The 20,924-nt window shown below is 39.5% G+C and overlaps 1 protein-coding gene across 1 annotated transcript in view; it reads left to right on the top strand.

The window, feature by feature from the left end:
- The window catches only part of tgfbr1b (transforming growth factor, beta receptor 1 b), a 45,865-nt gene extending 25,208 nt beyond the window's left edge, over positions 1 to 20,657 (top strand). The window contains exons 3-9 of the mRNA XM_061758113.1: positions 3,349 to 3,618; positions 5,372 to 5,602; positions 7,673 to 7,840; positions 10,327 to 10,483; positions 11,935 to 12,059; positions 12,279 to 12,409; positions 14,737 to 20,657. Coding sequence (XP_061614097.1) covers positions 3,349 to 3,618; positions 5,372 to 5,602; positions 7,673 to 7,840; positions 10,327 to 10,483; positions 11,935 to 12,059; positions 12,279 to 12,409; positions 14,737 to 14,862 — 1,208 coding nt within the window. The 3' untranslated portion in view covers positions 14,863 to 20,657. The remainder of the gene's footprint in view (positions 1 to 3,348; positions 3,619 to 5,371; positions 5,603 to 7,672; positions 7,841 to 10,326; positions 10,484 to 11,934; positions 12,060 to 12,278; positions 12,410 to 14,736) is intronic.
- The last annotated feature ends 267 nt before the right edge of the window (positions 20,658 to 20,924 follow it).

The following is a 20,924-nucleotide window of genomic DNA, read 5'->3' as shown; positions in this document are numbered from 1 at the left end:
TCCAACATGACATTCAGTTTGGTTGTTTTAGCAGAGACGCAAATATTTCTGACAAATTCTAAATCTTCCTGACTAAATATCCAGAAAGGTGATGATAAGGATGGGCATCTCTGAATTGTGACGTCGCAGTTTGACAAAATTCAGAACGGCTCATTCATGGACATATTTTAAAAAACTGTTTTCACAAAATATTCACTTGGTTGTGTAAGCACTTGAGAGAGCCAACTTTTGTATACTATGCAAGCAATCGTAAAGTTAATTTTCCATATGTCCCCTTTGAGTGAAAAAAAATGACATTCAAGGTGCCTGTATAGAAGAGAATATAGCAGTATTTTCTCTGAAGGAAACATCGGCAAAGTGCAGAGATAATTCTCACCCCCCTAGGTATAATAGTCAAATTGCACCTCAGAGTTTATTCATGCAGAGGAAAGTCTGCATCTCCACATGGTCTTGAGTGAGACTTGCTCTCTTCTGAAAGCAAATATTCCCTGCTGCAGAACAAGAGATTCACTCTGAGAGAGGAGAGTGGATCTTTTGCAGGAAAGGGAGATCTTGCTGGCTTTGACAGTGTGGGAAAAAACACTTTCAGTCCACCTTCTGAGAGTTTGGGGTATTGCTGGCTAATGCAAAGTACTTCTCTACTTCATTTCTGATCTTTTGTATTCTTTGGTGTTTTGGAAGGCTACGTCCTCCCTAACTAAACTGAGTGAGATAGGAGGTCATCAAGGGCTGATTTATATTTTGCTTGATACACTAGCCTCCCTCTCCCTCTGTTCTTCTATAGGGTGACAGCCATGTATCTCAGTCCCCATGGCCAATTTGATGGGAAGAACTTAAATTGTGATTTGAACCCTTGTGTCATCTTCAGCTCAGATAAACCTTCGTAATCTTGGGCAGATGGAAGCTGCAAGAACAGATACGTTGTTTTGTTCTGCTGCTACGGCTTTCAGACTGCCATCTCTCGGCACTGGACAGGAATGCTTTTCCTGGGCTTGTTTCAAAACTGCTGTGCTTTATGGACTTTTGCAGCTCTTTGACCACCTGAGGAAGACTGTCCATTAACATGAACTGTAGCACATTCAGAAGGCTGCAACCCTCAGACATGCTTTTCAAGTAGCACCCACTGATCTGGCTTCAAATCCAAATAGTGTTTTCCCCTTGGAGTTATCTCAGGATCAGACAGAGCTGCAGTGGCATTGACTGGCCAGTTTTGCTGCTGTTTTATTTTGAGTTTCGTGTTAGCTTCTTTTAAAGTTGCTGCTGGGCGATTGATAAAAGCTGGGTGATCAATAAAATAGACGAATTCTAGTTTAGTTGTCAGGACGATTTTTAGCGACTTCTGCAACTTTTACAGCACCTCTAATGACATTTTTTTTTTAAAAAGTGACAAAAAAAAGAGTTTAATTTCCACTAACAAAGGCACAACATGAGCTGAATCATTTTTGTGTATACCAAAAAAAAAAGAGAGAGCCCGCAATCACGAAGTCAATCTCACTTGATCATCGCCAAAGCCACGATGCCCGTTTAGATGTGGCGAAAGCAGTAATTTAGTGACACAAGCTTGTGACCCGAGGTATATGCTTCCAGACCTCAGATATTTTGCCGATGTGGCCTTGCCTCACCTGTACAACTCTGCAACTGAACAATTCACTTGCATTACAGAGTGTGCTTGGTTCTGCAACTACTTTTCATCAGTTGCCAACTGTTTGCAACTATTTTGTCTGCGATTCCACGTCGATTCGCAAGTGGATGACGTTGCGCAAGTGTGCGGGGGGGCACAACGGGAGGCAAAAGCACAGATAGATACTTCCATTTACCACAAGGGAAATTCACTGTTCCATTTTCCCAATAAAAACAACACAACAAACGGCAAACAGGCATGCTGAAAAACTAATATTAAAGATATGAAGAATATTAACATAGTAAATACGAACTGTAGTATCTAATGATATTAAAGATGTGAAAAATATTAAACATCATTTGTTCAAGGTTTTTTTAAAATGCAGAAATGAATTATAAGTCACAATTCCAGTGCGGTCTGAAGGTACGGAATAAGGTGCATGGTGATCAGTGTGCAAGATGTTGACAGTACAATACAAAGACAAGGGAAATATTAAATAAATATTAGCGTTTGCCTTCCAGGGTGGAATTGAAAAGTTGCAAGGCATGGGTGAGGAAGGAGTAGTCTGTCAGTGGAGCAGGGCAGTGATAGCAGTCTGTCACTGAAGCTGCTCCTCTGCCTAGAGATAGTGCTGTGCAATGGATGCTGTGGATTGTCCATAATGGACAAAGGCATGTTAAACATCTTCGTTTCTGCCAGAGATGTCAGGCTATCCAACTCTGGGCTCACGACAGAGCCCACCTTCCAGTCGAGAAGTGGTCCCCTGAATGACAGCTGCCCCTAACATTAAGCCAACAATAATTACACTACAAACAGGTGAAAAATAACGAACAAATGAAAATACAACAAAAATGACACAAAGTTGCATAAAGTTACCTCCAACAAAGTTTCAACTGCACAACACACGAACAACTGCAAATTAGTTCAATGCGGAAAAAGTGTGATCTGCAAAATGTCATTTTAACGGCTGTTCTAAGCACATTAGAAGGTAAAATACAAAACAGAGACAATATGAACATCTAATTATCACCTATTCCGGACCATCAAAGAAACGTGACTGACCACTGTGCACATGGAGCAGCGCGGTCGACGGGGCTCGCAAAACTACCGTTACTAGCAGGGCGGCCACCTGCGTCGCCACCCGGGGAGTTCGTCATCCATTTTGCAGAGTATAATTTGCGTGCGTATTATACATGGGTGTGCATTACACATGAGAAATTAGGGTATATGTCAGGCTGGTAATGTTGTATTGGTGAGTCAGTATCGAAGAAGTACTGATAGTGCTTACAGTCTACAGAAAAAGTGAAGCACTGTGAATACTAATTCGGATGCACTGTATAGCCTTGGAGAGCTTTCATTTACGTTAATTTCCATAGATGATAAAGACAATCTTGTTACTTCAGAGACCACATTTGTGTGTATGCAGGTGCGCACACACACTCTTGTTCTCTTGCACTCATATATCAGGCTAACAGATGGGAGACCGTGGCTGTATATTTCTTGCCCTATTAGCTTGTTGGCCTCAGGCTGTCACTGTTAAGTCTGCCACTTTCTCAGCTTTTACTATGCTCCAAAGTCTTTCCAAAGGGTTTTCAACCTCACATGACCTTTCCTACATTTTCTTTTGCAGTTGTCACTTAGCACATACCGTAAACAGGACACAGCTTAAGATAGTTTCTTCAATGTTTTAATGTCCCGTGTCTATGTGTGTTCTCTTTTCCCTGCAGTCCCCACTGCAAAGACTCCATCTCTGGGACCTGTAGCTCTTGCTGCGGTGATTGCTGGACCAGTGTGTGTATTCTGCTTGCTGCTCGTTTTGGCCTTCTATGCCTGCCATAGCCACCGGGGGCTGGGGGCTGGCGGGGCAGGGGCCCACCATCACCACCACCACCGGGTACCCAATGAGGAGGATCCCTCCATGGACCACCCATTCATCACAGTTGGAACAACACTGAAGGACCTAATCTATGATATGACCACCTCAGGTTCAGGATCAGGTATGTTAATACTGACCAACTAATTTTGTTCGTCCACGTGTGTTAAAAGTGTGTGTCTCCCTGTCTGTCTGTCTTTCTCTCTGTCTGTCCGTTTTCTTGAAGAAGAAAAAAAACGTACACCTTAATTATTGTGCACCAAACAAGCTGACCAAGATTGCTTGAAAAGGTGGTCTTGGTCTGCTTGCGAGTGCAGTGTGGTGCAGTTCGGTTAATTTCAGCTCAAGTGTGAATAATACATGGACCAAAGTGTTAAAATAACATCTCTTTGCAGCATCTCTCTGCAGATGTGTTTTTAATTCTTGTTTTATACCAAATCAAATAACGGTTACCAAAGGCATATTTTCAATGCAGAGCACGTCTAAAGAGTGATGCTCCTTTTTATATTATCCTGTTATGTACCGTGAATCAGGGATTTGGATTGATTTGGAGTTCTACCTTAATATCACATTAAAGCAAGAAAATACAATTGATTCACTGAAGGTAATGCCACACTAGAGGTTGAGTTAGCATTTTTTTTGGCCGCTTAATCAGGCAAATGTCCGACAATAAATTGCACTGTCAGCCACAATGGCCGTCAAATGATGAAGTAGTTACTGATGTGGAGCAAAAAGAGCGTTATTTAAACTAACTTTCATTCCTCATTGTCTGTGCATTCACAGCATAACACATATCCTGATTGTGGAAATGATTAGCATTAATGGTGAAACGTTCACTTTTTTGCGCTTTGTGGCCTTTCGTTACATAATGTTTTATATATATATATATATACATACACAAACACACTCACTTTTGGCCAGAAAATCAGGCTTGAGTTTATAGTACAATTCCACCCTATTCTCAAAAGGTTAGGGATATTTTGCTTCTGTGTACAATTTCAGGATGAGTCTAAACTGCACTTTTAACGGGTAAACTTTTTAATCAACTGTTCAATGTTTCAGTACTTTTTGAAAAACTTTCAGTTCTCTAACAAGGAGCTGAATGGCGAAATTCACAACAGGTGTTTGATCCATGAATCGACAAATACAGTTCCACGCCTATGCCTTTCTATGACTCTTCCAGTTTCTCTGTATCTCTGTTGCAACCTGCTGATGACACTCTAAGGTCAGTTCCCTCTGAAGAGAGAGAACATCTTGTTTGAAGTCTCACAATGACGAGGTACTCTTGAGCAATAGTCAGCTGTTGCTTTGGTCTCATGATGTCAAAATGTGAACAGAACCGAGGACAAGAACTGTTTAAATACCAATTGTACATGAACCAAGATTTTTTGGGGTATAGATAGCCTTAAGTGTCTTAATTTTGTTCCATATCTGACTGTATTTTCCACAAGCTACAGTAATTTAGAGCATAGTTACAAATATTTATGCTTTCTCTGTGTATAGGCAAGGCTCACACACTCATCTGTTCTGGCTTCAGTCATCGCTCTGTGGCAACTTGTGCATGCTGCCAAGAGAGCACTTGGATCCAGTCCTTCTAGCTATTTACACCATATTGGAAGATGTGCAATTGTGCGTGTTACTGGTGCAATGTGTAAATGGCAGGTGTGGAATACCAATGTGGGCTTTTTTAATTACTTTTCTCAGTCAGTCTGTATGTTTGTTTGGGGCCTCTTAGCATCAGCAGAGGATTTGAAATCAATTCTCATGTTTTGTTTCCTTCTCAGCAGATTGCCAAATTTATGATTGAACCAAGAGAGCTAGACAAGCTTTACTACAGTTTAATTTTAAATTGAATGGCCATCTTCTTTATCTTCTAGGCCTGCCACTTCTTGTCCAGAGAACCATTGCCAGGACCATCATCCTCCAGGAGAGCATAGGGAAGGGGCGTTTCGGGGAGGTGTGGCGAGGGAAATGGCGTGGTGAGGAAGTGGCTGTAAAGATTTTCTCCTCCCGGGAGGAACGGTCTTGGTTCCGAGAGGCTGAAATCTACCAGACCGTGATGCTGCGACATGAGAGCATTTTGGGCTTTATTGCCGCAGACAACAAAGGTGAGCTATTCTAACAGCACTTGTATGCTAGTCTGACGGGGCTTATGTGTGGAATATCAAATTCAGCATACCAGCTACATCCGAGGTAGATGTACAAGAACAATATTACCATTTCAGAGAGGAATGAAAATGTTGAACATTTGATAGGGTTCCTCAAAGCGTAGCAATCAATTCAAGGTGCCTTATAATAGATTTTTCTGACAATGTGTTCATCTGCAAATACGTGCGTTGGCAGCTTGAATACAGGTGGGTTTTGAGATTTCAGCGTACAAAGGGAACCGTTGCTTAAGGTGAAGTCGTGCAGGCGGTTCTTCGGTGAGTAGACAGACTGTAGACAGTGTGGAGGAGTAAAACTCCCCAGTGAAGACGCAGCAGACATTAACACACTGTTTAACAACAGCAAACCACACATGCACAAACAGTACACACAGACTAATAATGCAACAATACATCTTCTCCTGTGTGTTGTTTTCTGATTCCAGAATTCCGAAACAAGGGTGACAGGCCACACACAAACACAGGTCTACATTTAAAGTAAAATGTCGCAGTGCAGTGCAGTGCAGTCTAATAATGGCTTATTATTCCCTCAATTGCCTATCCATGTAAAAAAGGCCTTGTGAGCCTCTGAAAGAGAAGAGAGAAAACATTTTATATCCCAAAGGTTGAGTATTTAAGTACTCTGTTATGGACCAAAGTAAAAAAATGTGCATTCAGTACTATATGCACATTAGATTTGGTGGACGCTGGCATTTTTTACCCAGTAAAAAACAAGCATACGGATGTATCACGTGTCAAATTTTACAGGCAAAAAATGCTTTCTGCTGGGTAGCCAAGTCAGAAGATAGCCTTAGGATATGTGCCAGCTAGTCTCCCGGGTCTTGTGTTTAATCGCATCAATTGTGTATTACACTGTTAGACAGTAATGTTTCTATTCCCAGGATAAGCACAATAGAGCATCCAAAGAGAACAAGTGTTTTTGGGAAAACTGGCCATCCTCTCATTTGTTTACGTTATTCCCCACCTACATATAATGTAATAAAATTACATGTGTTATGGTAGTATAAGATTAAATGTAAATATGAATCTAAAGTAAAATAATGTGGATTAAAAGGTTTCCACCAGCATACAACCTTTATCAACTGTTTAATGCAGTTTTTTAATAGCCACAAGTGTACAAATAAGTTCATCCGCTATCAGTATGTTAAAACAAAACAAAGAACATGCTTTTTAAACACTCTCTTAACTTTAATGACGCATGATGAGAGAGTTATAGTCCGATCTCATTTTTCAATATTAGCTGTCACAAGTGGCTAATTTAAATTTGCCCCTGTAAAATGTAAACACCATCAAATGATCTACCCTTGACAGCAAGTGGCAATGGTAGCTCGACAGTTACTTTGACCTTAGGAGTTGACCACTTTTTCTGAACTTCACCTTCATAATCTTCTTTATTTGTTAGTCCTGTCAACCTGTGGCTACAGTAAACATCTGCCTCAATATATTTATCTATAATATATATTTAATATTTTGGGTGGCATTGCACTCAAATACTCCATTCATCTTCTGATGTTTATTGGGAGTCGGCAAACAACGTTTGTTGTGCATTACCGTCACATGTTTGTTACTGCTTTGAGTTAATACTTTGATGGTGGTTGAACTAAGCTCTAGTGAGGAATGCTTAAGTCTTGAAAACTCCAAAACTTTACTTGCATTCCAATTTGGCAGACCTTTAAGGGAGTGGTGTTTAAACTGAGGTTGATACTATGATTTTTAAGTTGAAATGTTCAAAAATATAATAATTAATATGGCATTTAGGGGTGCACAGGGTAGTTATGTATTGTTGGTGTTAGGATTATGAGAGGAAACAATTCTCCCCTGTTAAGGGTCTCTTTACCCAAGTTGGAATTTTGAGGTATCACTGTTTTTAAAAGTTGACTTTAGCTTGAGTGATTGTCACAAGACTTGTAAACTCATTAACTAAAAAGAACACAAACACACATTTGCTGTTGCTTTTAATTGTGTTTTGTACTAGATTTAATCAATCCCACATTTTGTTTTTCCTGTCCGTAGATAATGGGACATGGACTCAGCTGTGGCTTGTGTCAGACTACCATGAGCACGGCTCGCTGTTTGACTACCTTAACCGCTACACTGTCACCGTTGAAGGAATGATCAAGCTATCCTTGTCCACAGCCAGTGGCTTGGCCCACCTCCACATGGAAATTGTTGGCACACAAGGTGAGGGGAACTCTGAATATGAATAAAAGTATTCGTACCTTTCATAAAACTCGACTAGACTATTCAAAATACCTGGAATAGAATTTCCGCATACAGATGGATGCCAAAATGAACGATAATGAATGATAATGATCATGAATCTTTTCAATAAAGCAAGGCTGGTGAGTTCTTTTGTACACTTTCCATTAAGCCTGGAGCGAGAAAACGAAAATAACACAAAATAACATCACTTTTTACCCATTAACCATGTCGAAAAACTGCACAAGCTTCTACACGCACGCACGCACACGTGCATACACACACACACACACACACACACACACACGCTCACAACTCATGAAAGTAATCTTGAACTTGTCTGAGGCTAAAAGACAGAAACTGAAGAGCCACTCTATCAGTTAAAGACCTTTTTTTTATACTTTGCCACATCTGGCGTCCTGGGTGCAGTGGTTGATGGAGCAATATCCCAAAATTCTTAATTTTAAAAAGGAGAACCAAGTGAAAAAGAAAATAATCTTTCTGATTTTGGTTTTTAAATATTAAGATAAGCCTCAAAAGCATCTGGCGCTCTCCAAATCTTTAAATTAGCTAACTACGGTAACAAATGAACAGCACATTTTACACCATGTTGTTATTTATTTAACACTAACCTTAAAAGGCTGAACCTGCCTGTGAAAAATATGTACAGCATTACTTTTCATTAGAGCATATTTGCGTTGCTAGTTTGGAGCATTCAGCTCTGTTTAATATGATGCCAAGGAAAACCAACACAAGCGAATTGGTTTGCAGTATTGTTGCTCCCCCATCACTCTGGGAAGAGTTTTAAGGCCATTTCCAATCTATTTGGGAGTCCATCATTCTACACTGAGAAGGATCATTTCCGTGTGGAAAACATTCAAGAGAGTTGCCAATCTTTCCAGGAGTGGATGTCGCAGCAGTTTAAGTTCACTCCAAGGGCAGACTGTGCAATGCAAGGCCCAGCACTTAAATTAAGAGCTACCTGTTGGACTCAGAATGTTAAACACTGTACACATTTGCCAGGAGGATAGCGTAAAGCAGTGGTAACAGCATGCGGACAACTTCAGGGTCAAAAGGAAGCACAGCGAAGAACAACAGGGGTTTCTAACATTGTTTGTCCACATGAAAACAGTTCATCAGCTCTTAAAGTACAGGTAGTGATTAAACAATATGAAAATTCTAATTGGAAATATCATGACCAAAATTAATCGATTATCGGTGTTGTCATGATATGACTAAGATAAACAAATGTACACTGCGAAAACATTGCAAATTGTTTTATTTTGAATAGAAAAAATAAAAACTCAGCAGCCCTTATGTACTATAAAATAAACTGATGAAAAAACAGAAACATCACAAGTGATCACACACAATAACAGCCCCCAAAATGTACTTAAAATTACTAAGATGAGAGTGATATACTTAATAGTGGTGGGACTCTGTTAAAACAAATATCTGATTAATTACAGGCTTTATTAGGTATTCTACTTTTGATTAAATAAAATAAAATGGAAATTAGACACAAGAACGGCGGCACGGTGGTCGACTGGTTAGAGCGTCAGCCTCACAGTTCTGAGGTGCGGGGTTCAATCCCCGTCCCCGCCTGTGTGGAGTTTGCATGTTCTCCCCGTGCCTGCGTGGGTTTTCTCCGGGCACTCCGGTTTCCTCCCACATCCCAAAAACATGCATTAATTGGACACTCTAAATTGCCCGTAGGCATGACTGTGAGTGCGAATGGTTGTTTGTTTCTATGTGCCCTGCGATTGGCTGGCAACCAGTTCAGGGTGTACCCCGCCTCCTGCCCGATGACAGCTGGGATAGGCTCCAGCACGCCCGCGACCCTAGTGAGGAGAAGCGGCTCAGAAAATGGATGGATGGATGGACACAAGAACAATGTCTTACTATTCAATTACATTTTGGTCAAGGAATAGACATAATTCAACTAAATTCAATCAAAAAAGTTAATTTTCCATCAGGCTACTCCATCCACAAACAGGATTGTGCTGGCAAAGTGCAATTCTCTTATTCCCAAATTCAAGTTGGTGATATTTGAGTTTTCAATAACTTTTGGTCAACTCAAGAACTTTACCTATTTCAACTTGAGGCTCAAGATGAGCTTTGTCTGCTACTCAAGGGTTAAGGCCTTAAGAGCTTTGCTGCATTTGTCGCCATAAAATGTACTTCACTTGTAATACTGTTAAAAAGTAATCTAAAAGGAATTTTTAAAAATAAAAGCCCCTCCCCCTGTCTAGATAACCCCCGCCACCCTGATATCCAGTCTATATAAAATGGGCTTCCTGATTTAAACAGTGTACTGCTCAGCTACATGATATTGTGCCTAGACTGTTACTTGTAAATAGGCAGAAATATAAATATTAGGACATGCTCTGAATTTCCAGTGAGCTGTATTTCCTAATTGATCGGGTCTGAGCGAGTGATTGCTGTCTTGGATCTATGACTCTCCCCAGGTAAGCCAGCGATTGCTCACCGAGATCTGAAGTCAAAGAACATTCTGGTGAAGAAGAACGGAACCTGCTGCATTGCAGATTTAGGTCTAGCTGTTCGGCATGACTCAGCTACGGACACAATTGACATCGCTCCAAATCACAGAGTTGGAACCAAAAGGTAAAGAGCTGCTGCATAGGCAACCACTTATCTAGTAAGTGGCTGTCAGATCAGTGGTGATACACGTGACATGTTTGTTGATCCATCTGTACCTGTGGAGATTCTCTTTAACTTTCAACATTAACTAAAAGCCTTCTATGAAAACTTGAAGAGGCGATTTTTTTTGTGACTTTGGTTTTGTCTTTAATCATTTTCACTTTGCAGTACCTAGTCAGCATTGCCACATGTCAGTCATCCATTACTGTTGTCAGTCCTCCCAGTCCAGATGGTGGACTTTGTTTCAGTCAGAGCGCAAACCATTGGAGACGCCAGACAATTGAAAGATGAGGTCACTTAGGCTCTCAAGACATTCAGCTCATGACTGATTCACAAATATAGTATAATTATCTGAGCCTCTTTTGGATGTATTTCAGTGGTCCAAAACCTCCATACATAAACCTCCAAGCCTTTGATTGTTTGGACTACACAACAAGTTAAGGCCTTGGTTTATTCTTACGCAAACCAAACAACTTTTTTTCATAGAAAATGTTTTTTGCATTCCTTAATCATACAAATAATCATCAGCTGCCACCTGAGGCTAACTTTGTAATCAAAGTATACAGTGAACCCCTGCCTATTCACGTTTTACTATTCACAAAATTACCCTTTGCATTTTTTTTTCTGTGGAACTGATCCAACCAGTTCTATATCGACACCATTATTTTAAAAAGTATATATTTGTAGTTTCCAACATAGCCTGCAAGCAATGAGAACCTTTTCACAAGTAATTGTTTATTTGACATTGTTTTGCACAAAGGAAAATATTTGCTTCTTCATGTAATCCAATGCATGTGTGCACCATCTTTATGCCCTGTGATTAAATATGAGGACTAGTAAGTTCCTCTTGGGAACTACTAAAGCGTGTTCTACAATGTTTATTTGGAAGCCCAACAAACTTACTATTTCTGAAAAGCTCTTTAAATGTATTTATAATGTATTATGCTGTTAACAGTCCAGGGGAAATTAAATTTATACTCTGCTGTAGATTTTGTCACGCACCACACAGAGACCCAGATCACACATGCAGGTATGCAAGGAGAGATGTCAGAAACAGACTGCCATTCCTCCAACATGTAGTTGCCATTTTTCTTTATTAAAAATATTTTATTTTATTTTATTTATTTTTTTTGTGGGGTGGCTGAAACAGATTAGTGGCTTTGCTGCATGTGTAAATTAAGTTACAAGCTTGGTCACAGAATGAATTAAAGATACCAATGTATTGTTGGTATCCAGCTCTTTGTTTCTGTTAGCCTTCACCAATTTCTCGGGTCAGACTGGATATGTCAAATTATTTTCATCAATTCCCAACAAATAACTGTACAGTTTCGAAAAATGACTTAGTATCGGTGCCACCAATATAGAACAATAGATGCTACATGACATTCATAACAGACCAGTTTTGTTCTTTTCAGATACATGGCTCCAGAAGTACTGGACGACTCCATAAACATGAAACATTTTGAATCTTTTAAGCGAGCTGACATCTACGCCATGGGATTGGTCTTCTGGGAGATTGCCAGTCGTTGCTCCATGGGAGGTGAGGATGCAGTGTGGGGTTTACTTGAATGACTGGAAGATTGACAGATTGATTGCATGAGTGATTGATAAATGGAACAAACGAGTACAGTTATATATAAAATTGACACCCCTATTATTAGGGACAGGGCGGAAAAGTATAGCAGGTAAACCATATGGGGGGAAAGGCATGTAATTTGACCTTTTTTTTTTAATATATATATATTTTTTTATTTTTCAGGAATCCATGAGGACTACCAGCTGCCCTACTATGACCTGGTTCAGTCAGATCCGTCAGTGGAGGAGATGAGAAAGGTTGTTTGTGAGCAGAAGCTTCGCCCTAACATTCCCAATCGCTGGCAGAGCTGTGAGGTAATAAAAGTGCTATTTTTGCACTATATTTTTTACCTAAAGATGAAATAGTGGAAGAGAATTAGAGATACATTTTAAGCCATTTTACTACATTTGTGTATGTTGTGAAGCCTGTAATGCAGAACAAAACCTGTTCCAGGATTCTGGTTGAACTCTCAGATTTACAAATGTATTTTCCCATTAAAAAAAAACAATACATAAGAGTATTAAAAATTGGTTTCAGAGTAAAACTGTCCCTATCTTAAAACCATTATTAACTGAAGAGGCAAGGTTTTAAGTCACCTTTTAAAATTTGTAACTGTCATACAAGTGCAACTTTTGACAATTTCTCAATAGTACATCCTTTAAGGTATTCATATTGGCAGTTCCACTGTATCTGTTTTCACTAAGGCTTTCGTGACAATGTACAACTTGAATGTAGTTCTTTATGCTTGACAGAAAAATACACTTGCAAACACTTGACGTTTGGGTAAATGTCTATTAACAGTGTCACATAAATAGACAATCATAACAATGGTGATCCTGATTGTAGGCAGAACTGGCTCACTTAAATGTTTTCATATTTATTCCCCCATCTGACTTTTAAGACCAGTCTGTTAGACTTTACACCGATCTGATCGGCGTTATCGGTATCGGCCGATAATTAGCATTTTATGCTGATCGGCTTTCATGTCACAAGTCACCGAACCGATCAATGGCTCCGCACAAGACATTTAACTCCGTGTCTTTGTCGCGTATGAATCCAAAAGCTAGTTCATTTTTAGCCTTGTCACGTGTCTTGTTGCGCAGTACTGTAAGTATCTGACGGCCAATAAAGTTTTTTCAATCTTGTCGGTGAAAAAACGTTGTCGGTGTGGGACTATTTTGCGGTGTCTCAGAGAAACAACACGCAAGTTATTTGCAGTCTGTGCACAACTGAAGTACGTCGTGGGGAACGTCATCTAAATGCTTCAACACAAATTTGATCGAGCGCCTGAAGAATGTACACAAGGAACATGCAAGCAACGCAGCGTGAGGGGGGGGAATAAAAAAGAAAAGTGTCAAACAGTGGACAACACCCCTCCATATAGCAGGGACAGTGAGAAAGTTAGATTAAGCATGTCATTAACAGTATTTATTAAAGTAATTTAATTGCAATAAAGTAATTTAATTACAGGCTCCAGCATGCCCGTAGCCCTTGTGAGGATAAGCGGCTCAGATAATGGATGGCAGGATCTGGATCGATGGCGTTAGCACCCATTATTTCTGTCAGTTGTAATGTTGATTTGACCTAAACTTATGTCAGTGGCCAATCCTTGAATGCCCCCTAGAGGTCATTGTTTTAACTTTTGTCTAAAATGCTAGAGAATAATTTGAGCTGGGACAGCGGGCTCCAGCTGTACAGAAAATGGATGGATGGATGGATGGATACAGTATACAGTACACAATTATATACAGTAAATGAACAAGTCATGTAAATAGACACATTGCTCCATCATGTGATCAGATTGGTGGTCGGTTGTCGTTTTTTTAAAACTTGCTCATTGGTGATTGGCCCCAAAAATCCTGATCGTGTAAAGCCTACAGTCTATAGACTTTGGTTTGAGTTTTTACCTTCGACTTGCCAGCACAACTGCACTTCCTAGCTGTATAATTAAGGATGTGAAATTTACATAAAACGTGCATTTACTGCATCATTTCTCTTAGCCAAAAGCCGCTTTGTTATGTTCAAACCAGAGAAGCCTGTTGTTTTATTCAATGGTTTGTCAACCTTGACACCTGAACCTTGTTCAATCATAAACACACATTGGCTAAATGTTTTTTTTTTAATACCAGACAAGCCAAAAAGAAAAGAAGAAGACTGAAAAGTAAATAATCAGGTATTTCAGTGACGGTCACAACTGCTCAGTAAGCTTTAGTAATATTAGTTGTTTTCCGCAGAGGATATTGTCTGTCTACAGACAATGGTGTTGCTGCACCGTTTGTGGTTAAACATCTGTTGCTTAAAAGGTTGTAACCCCACAACATCAATGCTAGTTTGGTTAACCCGACTAAGGCATTTTGAATTGTGTGTTAGCATTAAGCTAGCAGAGTTTCCTAAGACTTGCAGTATTTGGTTTGGTTGAATATGCTATGTGTAATTCTTTGTTTTATGTTTAGTTTTTACACTATCTAGCACTGGTAACTCAAATGTTTGCTTCCAATTTAAGACAATAAACTGGCTGAGCGTTGGCTCATATCTCTAAAAATTTGTAAGTTGAGGCAAGTTGAGGTACCACTACATGTGTGACTACACCGTTGTCGTGTTGTAATGAAGTTAAGTTTTGTGTTGGCTGTCCTCTCCGCAGGCGCTACGCGTCATGGCTAAGATCATGAGAGAGTGCTGGTATGCAAACGGCGCTGCTCGGCTCACGGCGCTGCGGATCAAGAAGACCTTGTCCCAGCTCAGCCAACAGGAGGGAATCAAGATGTAGACGGCAAACTACCAAACACACTTCTGACTGGCATCCATATCATTCGCATCGTTATCATCCACATTGTTATTCATTCATTTTTTTCCCCTCTCCTCTGGATTGGAAGGGAAGCTCAGACATTATTTCCCCAGTGGTCTCGTTTTCTCACCCTTAACTGAATGGTGAGTTCTACATTTACAAATGAAGACACCTGAATCCATTGATGGATGGATGGATGGATGAGTGGGTGGATAAATGGCAGAATCTGATGACGGCAGTGTCTGAGGGCAATAAGAGTGGCATTAAAGGAAGCCTTCGCCTATTTTCCTCCATCCTCCTTTACTCATTAAAGGAAGACTCTTCAAGACCCATTAGGGCAACGGGAGTCCATCCCAGTCTGGTCGTCATTGCTCAGACACCCTCAGGTAGATTAAACAGCAGACAGTCAGCTGGTCTCACCTGAGAAACCGCTGAGCTGCCTTACATATTCATCATCTCTGCCTCATTTGTATATTAGCATCTCATTATTCACTTCACTGGGCTATAAGCTACTCGCCTCATTCAACAACATTTTCTCTAATGTGATTTGTCACATTAGCCCAATCCACATAGACAATTTACAAACACAAACACATTCTTTGAAGAATGTCATTATACAAAGTGCTCCCACAACACTAATGCATTCTAGTCTGGGGTTAACCATCTTTAGTTTGACTTTACAGTGAGAAATACACAGGACAGGTAGTCATTTGTAATTGGCCTAGTTCATGGAAACTACTATGAAATGCAGAAAGTCCTTCATGAGTCATTCTTAAGCATTTTCGTTGTACTGGGAGCAGCAAAATGAAGTCATTATTTGCCTGAACTAGTCGAAAAGTTGCTTTGAAGTTCAGCCTTGATGAATAGTATTTGAGCATAATTATTATTCATCATACAATAGACGGTGGATGTGAGTAGCACTGGGGACTGAAGCATGGACCAGAGTATTACGACACCCTGTTTGTCATCGCTTCACCAATTTTGCACCTGGTTTTTTCATTTTCTTACTCATGTATTATTTCCCCCGTCTCCACCTGTATTATGGAGATGGAAAGGTCAGTTTAATTTATTGTTTTTTTTTTCTTTTCTTTGGAGTGGCAGGGCATCTTTTTTTCTTTTGAAAAGTTAAAACTGGACATGATGACCTTGTTTAGTTTTGGCAAACATGCTGCATCATATGCAATTTACAGTATATAAATGTGTCTATTTTCTATTCTCTGCTAAAATTACAAACAACAACAACAATCAGCTGCCATCATGCCTTCCAGTCCAGCTGTTACCGGAAAGTGCCAGTGCTTTAAAAAACAAAAAACAAACTCCTCTTGCCGGCTGCTGTGCATTTGTTTCTTGCATGTACGCAGCTATGTGTGTGTGTGCGTGTGTGTGTGCGTGCGTGTGCGTGCGCGTGTGTGTGTCAGAGGAGGCCGAGCATACACTAGCTCGTACTATGCACACCCAAAAAGTCCAGAAGGAAAGGAAAGATATGTAACACAGCGCACAACGCCGATAACAACCCAGCCTCAACCCTCTGGTGCCATTTCATGACCTGCCCTCTGAACACGTGAACACACAAACACCTCAGCAAACAACTCTTTGGATTTCTTGTCCTCCTGGTATAGATCGTCGGTGTCTGGAAACTGACCATCAGTGATGATCTTTTTGTTTGGGGGCAATCAGCGTCACAAAAGCTTTCAAACACTTACAGGAATAACAGATGTTGGCCCTGTGAATACAATCTGTTGGATTTCTAAATTTCATGTTCAATTCCTGTATGTGCAGCCCTGTAAAGTGGTCTTTTAAAAAGTCTTTCTTCACGCAACAACATAGTCATTCAAAAGCCCAGTTGTTGGGGACCCCCCCAGAACCGACACATCTTTAGGTACCAACACACAGGAACTTTAGTCTACATATGGGAGAGGTCATCAAAACTGTCGACAAGAAAAGTAGTTGCTCAAAGGTTGTTCACCATTTCCATCAAGTTTATCCCCTAAACTGACAAAATCAAGAATTTCAATCCTATGGAAAGCTGAGCATTTAATCAATATTCTTCATATCCATCTTAAGCTCCGTGTACACGTGTGCTCTATGTCCTCACTATAGGACACGTACATGTTACCAGTGAGGCAAAACTGCATTAGTTGACATCTGTGCGCTACTAGTGAAACATTAGATATTAACTACACTGAAGTAGAATTTTGAAGTGTTACTCGTAGCACATAGTTGCCAGTAACATGTAGTTGTCCTACCAGTGAGAACAAAGAATACTAGTACGTGGACCTAAAGATGGTTTTGAAGGATATCAAATAAATGCTCAAACAGCATTCCATAGAGCCTCCTTCTTTAAGTTTCAGCAGTTGAAATAAGATTCACAAGGACTAACGGGTCTAACCCAACCCCCTAAATAATTAAATAACTAATTAAGAGGTGTGTCCATATCATGTAATTTTTGCCTGCAATATCTGCAATCAGGTCACTTTGCCTCAAGGAAATATTTGCATTTTGGAAGGGCGGGGAAACCATAACAAATCATGAAAAATATCAAATCCAAATTAAAACATATTGAGCATTTTATTTTGGATCACACCTCATGCATGTGCTTCAGTAGAAAATGAAATATCCACGTTCACTTGAGTATTTAGAGATCTACTCAATGCAGTATTATACAACAATCCTCAAATACATCCATATGAGGTTTTCTAAGTTTGTCAGCCTGGCATTTGGATTAATTTCAAAGCAAATTTTAATGAAATTTTCAAAGCGGGTGTTCGTAAACTGTACAGCCAAAATCACATGTAGCACCTGGTTTCACCGTCATGTTTGTTCTGTTGCCAATATTACTCTACTGTACATTTAAATCATCTGATATGTTTGCCTTTGCTATTTTGTGTCAAAGGCATTGTAATACAGAGACCAAAACATTGAATTCAATGCAGCTTGTTACATGGGCAATAGAAAATCCACATCTATTTGTGTTCACTTTGACTCCCTTGGTGTTTAACTGCGTGGCAATTTGTCTACGGTGTTTTTCTTAATAGCTTTGTGACGTATTGACGTGCTGCTTATTTCTCCGACTCGCTTTCCCTTTTAAAGGCGATAGCTGCCATTGGATGTAAATATCCTCACATCGCTTAGAATCGAGTCTTCTGTTCCACGTCGTCAATGCAAATCACGCCTGTTTTGTTTGTTTAGGTTGGGAAAACCACCGTGCCAATTCACCATGACCACTGAATCCGAGCAGCTTGTTCATATGAGCATTTATTTTATAGATATTGAATAAGATGCAACGATAAGTAGGCTGTGAATGAAAATTTAAGTAAATGTATATTTTTGAAGAACAACTATGGATTGGTTCTATTCTTAAATAACATATCTGAAGATATCTAATCTGACGTAATCCCCTTGTTGGTTGGTGTAAGGATTGTTAAAGCCTCGTCTTTAATGTGCTGTGTGAAACGGAGTTGTGTAAAAAATGCCTTCTCAAATTAGATTTTGATGATGTCTGCTCACGTCAAATTCATACCTGTCCTAGTTGATTTTGAAGGAACATTCGACAAGGTAAAATAGCAAGTGAAGTGGTCGTTTATCCTGGGCGTTAAATAAAATAAAAAGACTGAAACTCCTTTCATGTTACAAGAAATTAATAGGATATTAAATGAACAAGATCACTGACTAGAGTGATGGATTGATCTGTCTAGGCCTTGGAGGACAAAGTGATTGGTGGTGTTGGTGGAATAAGAGCAAAACCTAGGGTGGGACTGTCGCTGTGTGTCTTGTATGTTCCATTAGCAACGTCATTTCTCTGGGATCTGTATTAAAAGAAAAAAAAAGAAAATACTCTACTGCACCTCTGGAATGTCAACTCAGACAACCCTCATTCTTGTCTTAAAAGTCACCAGCAGCCTTGTACTTTTTCTTTTCAAAGCCCAAGGTGACTTAAATGTACAAAAAAAACAACATTTTTTTTATGCTTTGTTACCTTTGTCTTGTCATTCCATGTGCTCTAATCTCATAGCTACAAAGGCCACACTTCACTGCAGTTTGCAGCTCAAGCTCAGGTTTCACTTGACTGAAAGTACTAGTATTCATTTGTATTTCATTTTGGTGTATGCTTGAAACAACCACGTTCATACAAACAGGGGTAGTACACTTCAAAACACTAACCTTATACTCACTTTTGTTGTTTTGGTGAACAATCAAAAGCCAGGATGGAACTTCCAAATTGTCAGTTCATTATTGGAAGATAAACACTACTTACAAAAAAAGTTAGGGATACAGTGAATCCTCGCATATTTGCTGTTCGGCACTCACAAATTCCAATTTTGTATTTATTTTTTTCCCCCAAAATTTATTTTTTCTTTCCAATTACAAGAGAGTCTCAATTATTTGTGGATTTTTGCTGTTCATAGCAGGGCTCTGTCTTAAACCCCCTCGAATTGTGGGGGTCCACTGTAAATATTAGTCATTAACCTTTGTTTCAAGCATACATTGGCGATTTTCTATTGAATAAAGTGACTTTTTGGTTGTGATTAAATTGATTCAGTTCTCAACACATTTAAAAAGGCTAAAAATACATACAGTACATGTACTGTATGACTTTTAGATACGAGTGGCCGTTTTTCTGCTCTGTGTGTTGGAGAGCTAAAAAAAAGAAGAAAAAAAAAATAGGGACACCGCAAACAATGCCAGCAGCTCTACCACCTCAGGCCATAAACAGCTGTGAATATATCGACTAAGGATCCGAGAGTGTCCAATCGGAGCACAAAACCTGCGTCACAACCCAAAGGTCACGACAGCAGCTTGTGAGCATGCAAATATCGACAACACAGGTCGTCTTCTCTCTTTTTTATGCAAAAACTGCGAGAGCATCGTCTGCACAGGTTCATCGATTTAGTGTCTATGCTTATGTGAGCCACACACTGTGAAAAGGACCAAAGTTGCTCCGAAAACGGTCCAGGCAACGATCAAGTTGTAGCCCTACACTCAACTACAGGGATCTAAATATTACCTGACAAAAAGGCTTGGGTCAATAAAGTGTTCAGAAAGGCTGCAGTGAAGCTGTTGTGGCATTAGAAGTAGCAGAAAGCTTTTTTTAAATATTTTTTTTCATTGACTTTTCAAATGCCAAGACTGCACGTGATTGTCCCTTTTGCTTTACAGTATATAGAAGTCATCCTGAAGCTGAACATCATCATAATCATAATTAAGCTAACAAAAAGATCGCTTTTTAAAAGAAAATACCTCCACTTTAAAGACCAATGTGTTTTACCTCACTGTAAATATAGTCTCTATTTGTTTACTCCCATTTGTTTTTATTTCTATGAAATGCTTAAGAAATTAAAGAGAAGTTTTGTTTTCTTTCTTCTGTGGTACCTTTTTTGGTCACGCGGCATCGTGTTGTGTTTGTGTAGAGTCCAAACATTGACGAAACGATTCCTCATTGCCATTCATGCTCTGTATATGACCTGTTTTGCTAGTGTTGTGCTACATGAGCTGTACAGTCAAAAGTGCTTTACAGATGTCAAGCCCCATTCTGAGCTCTGCTACAAATGCCTTGTTCAATATGCGCTGTCTTAAAAACAAACAAAAAAAAGTCAGAGGTGTTTGAAGAGCCCTCCTCACCGCGTGACCCCTCTTGGATTTCTGAACATATTATCTTGACTTTTTTATATAGTGTGTACAGATGAATGAGAGACCATAGGAACTAGAAGGCTGAAACATGTTAACTTTTAATATAGCTGGAGTAGAAAATGGTGTGAATAAAGAATGTTTCACTACAATATTGGTGTTTTTATTTGTGTACAATATATTAGCTGAAATATTCAGTGTTTGACATTTTATTATACCACCTGCCATGCAAACAAAACATTTAGAAATCTGAAAAAAACTTTGTAGTTTCTTATGTCAAACAGAACTGAATTTTATACACAAATTAAGCTGACCATTCATTGATATATTATATATTCTATGGACCGAAGAGAAGGAAGTTGAACTTTTTGGAAGGTGTGTGTCATTACATCTGGTGTAAATGTAACAACATTTAAGAA

Source organism: Phyllopteryx taeniolatus, chromosome 20 (genome assembly GCF_024500385.1).
Source record: "Phyllopteryx taeniolatus isolate TA_2022b chromosome 20, UOR_Ptae_1.2, whole genome shotgun sequence".
NCBI lineage: Eukaryota > Metazoa > Chordata > Actinopteri > Syngnathiformes > Syngnathidae > Phyllopteryx > Phyllopteryx taeniolatus.
Note: the sequence above shows the minus strand (reverse complement) of the source record. Positions and strands in the feature narration are given on the sequence as shown.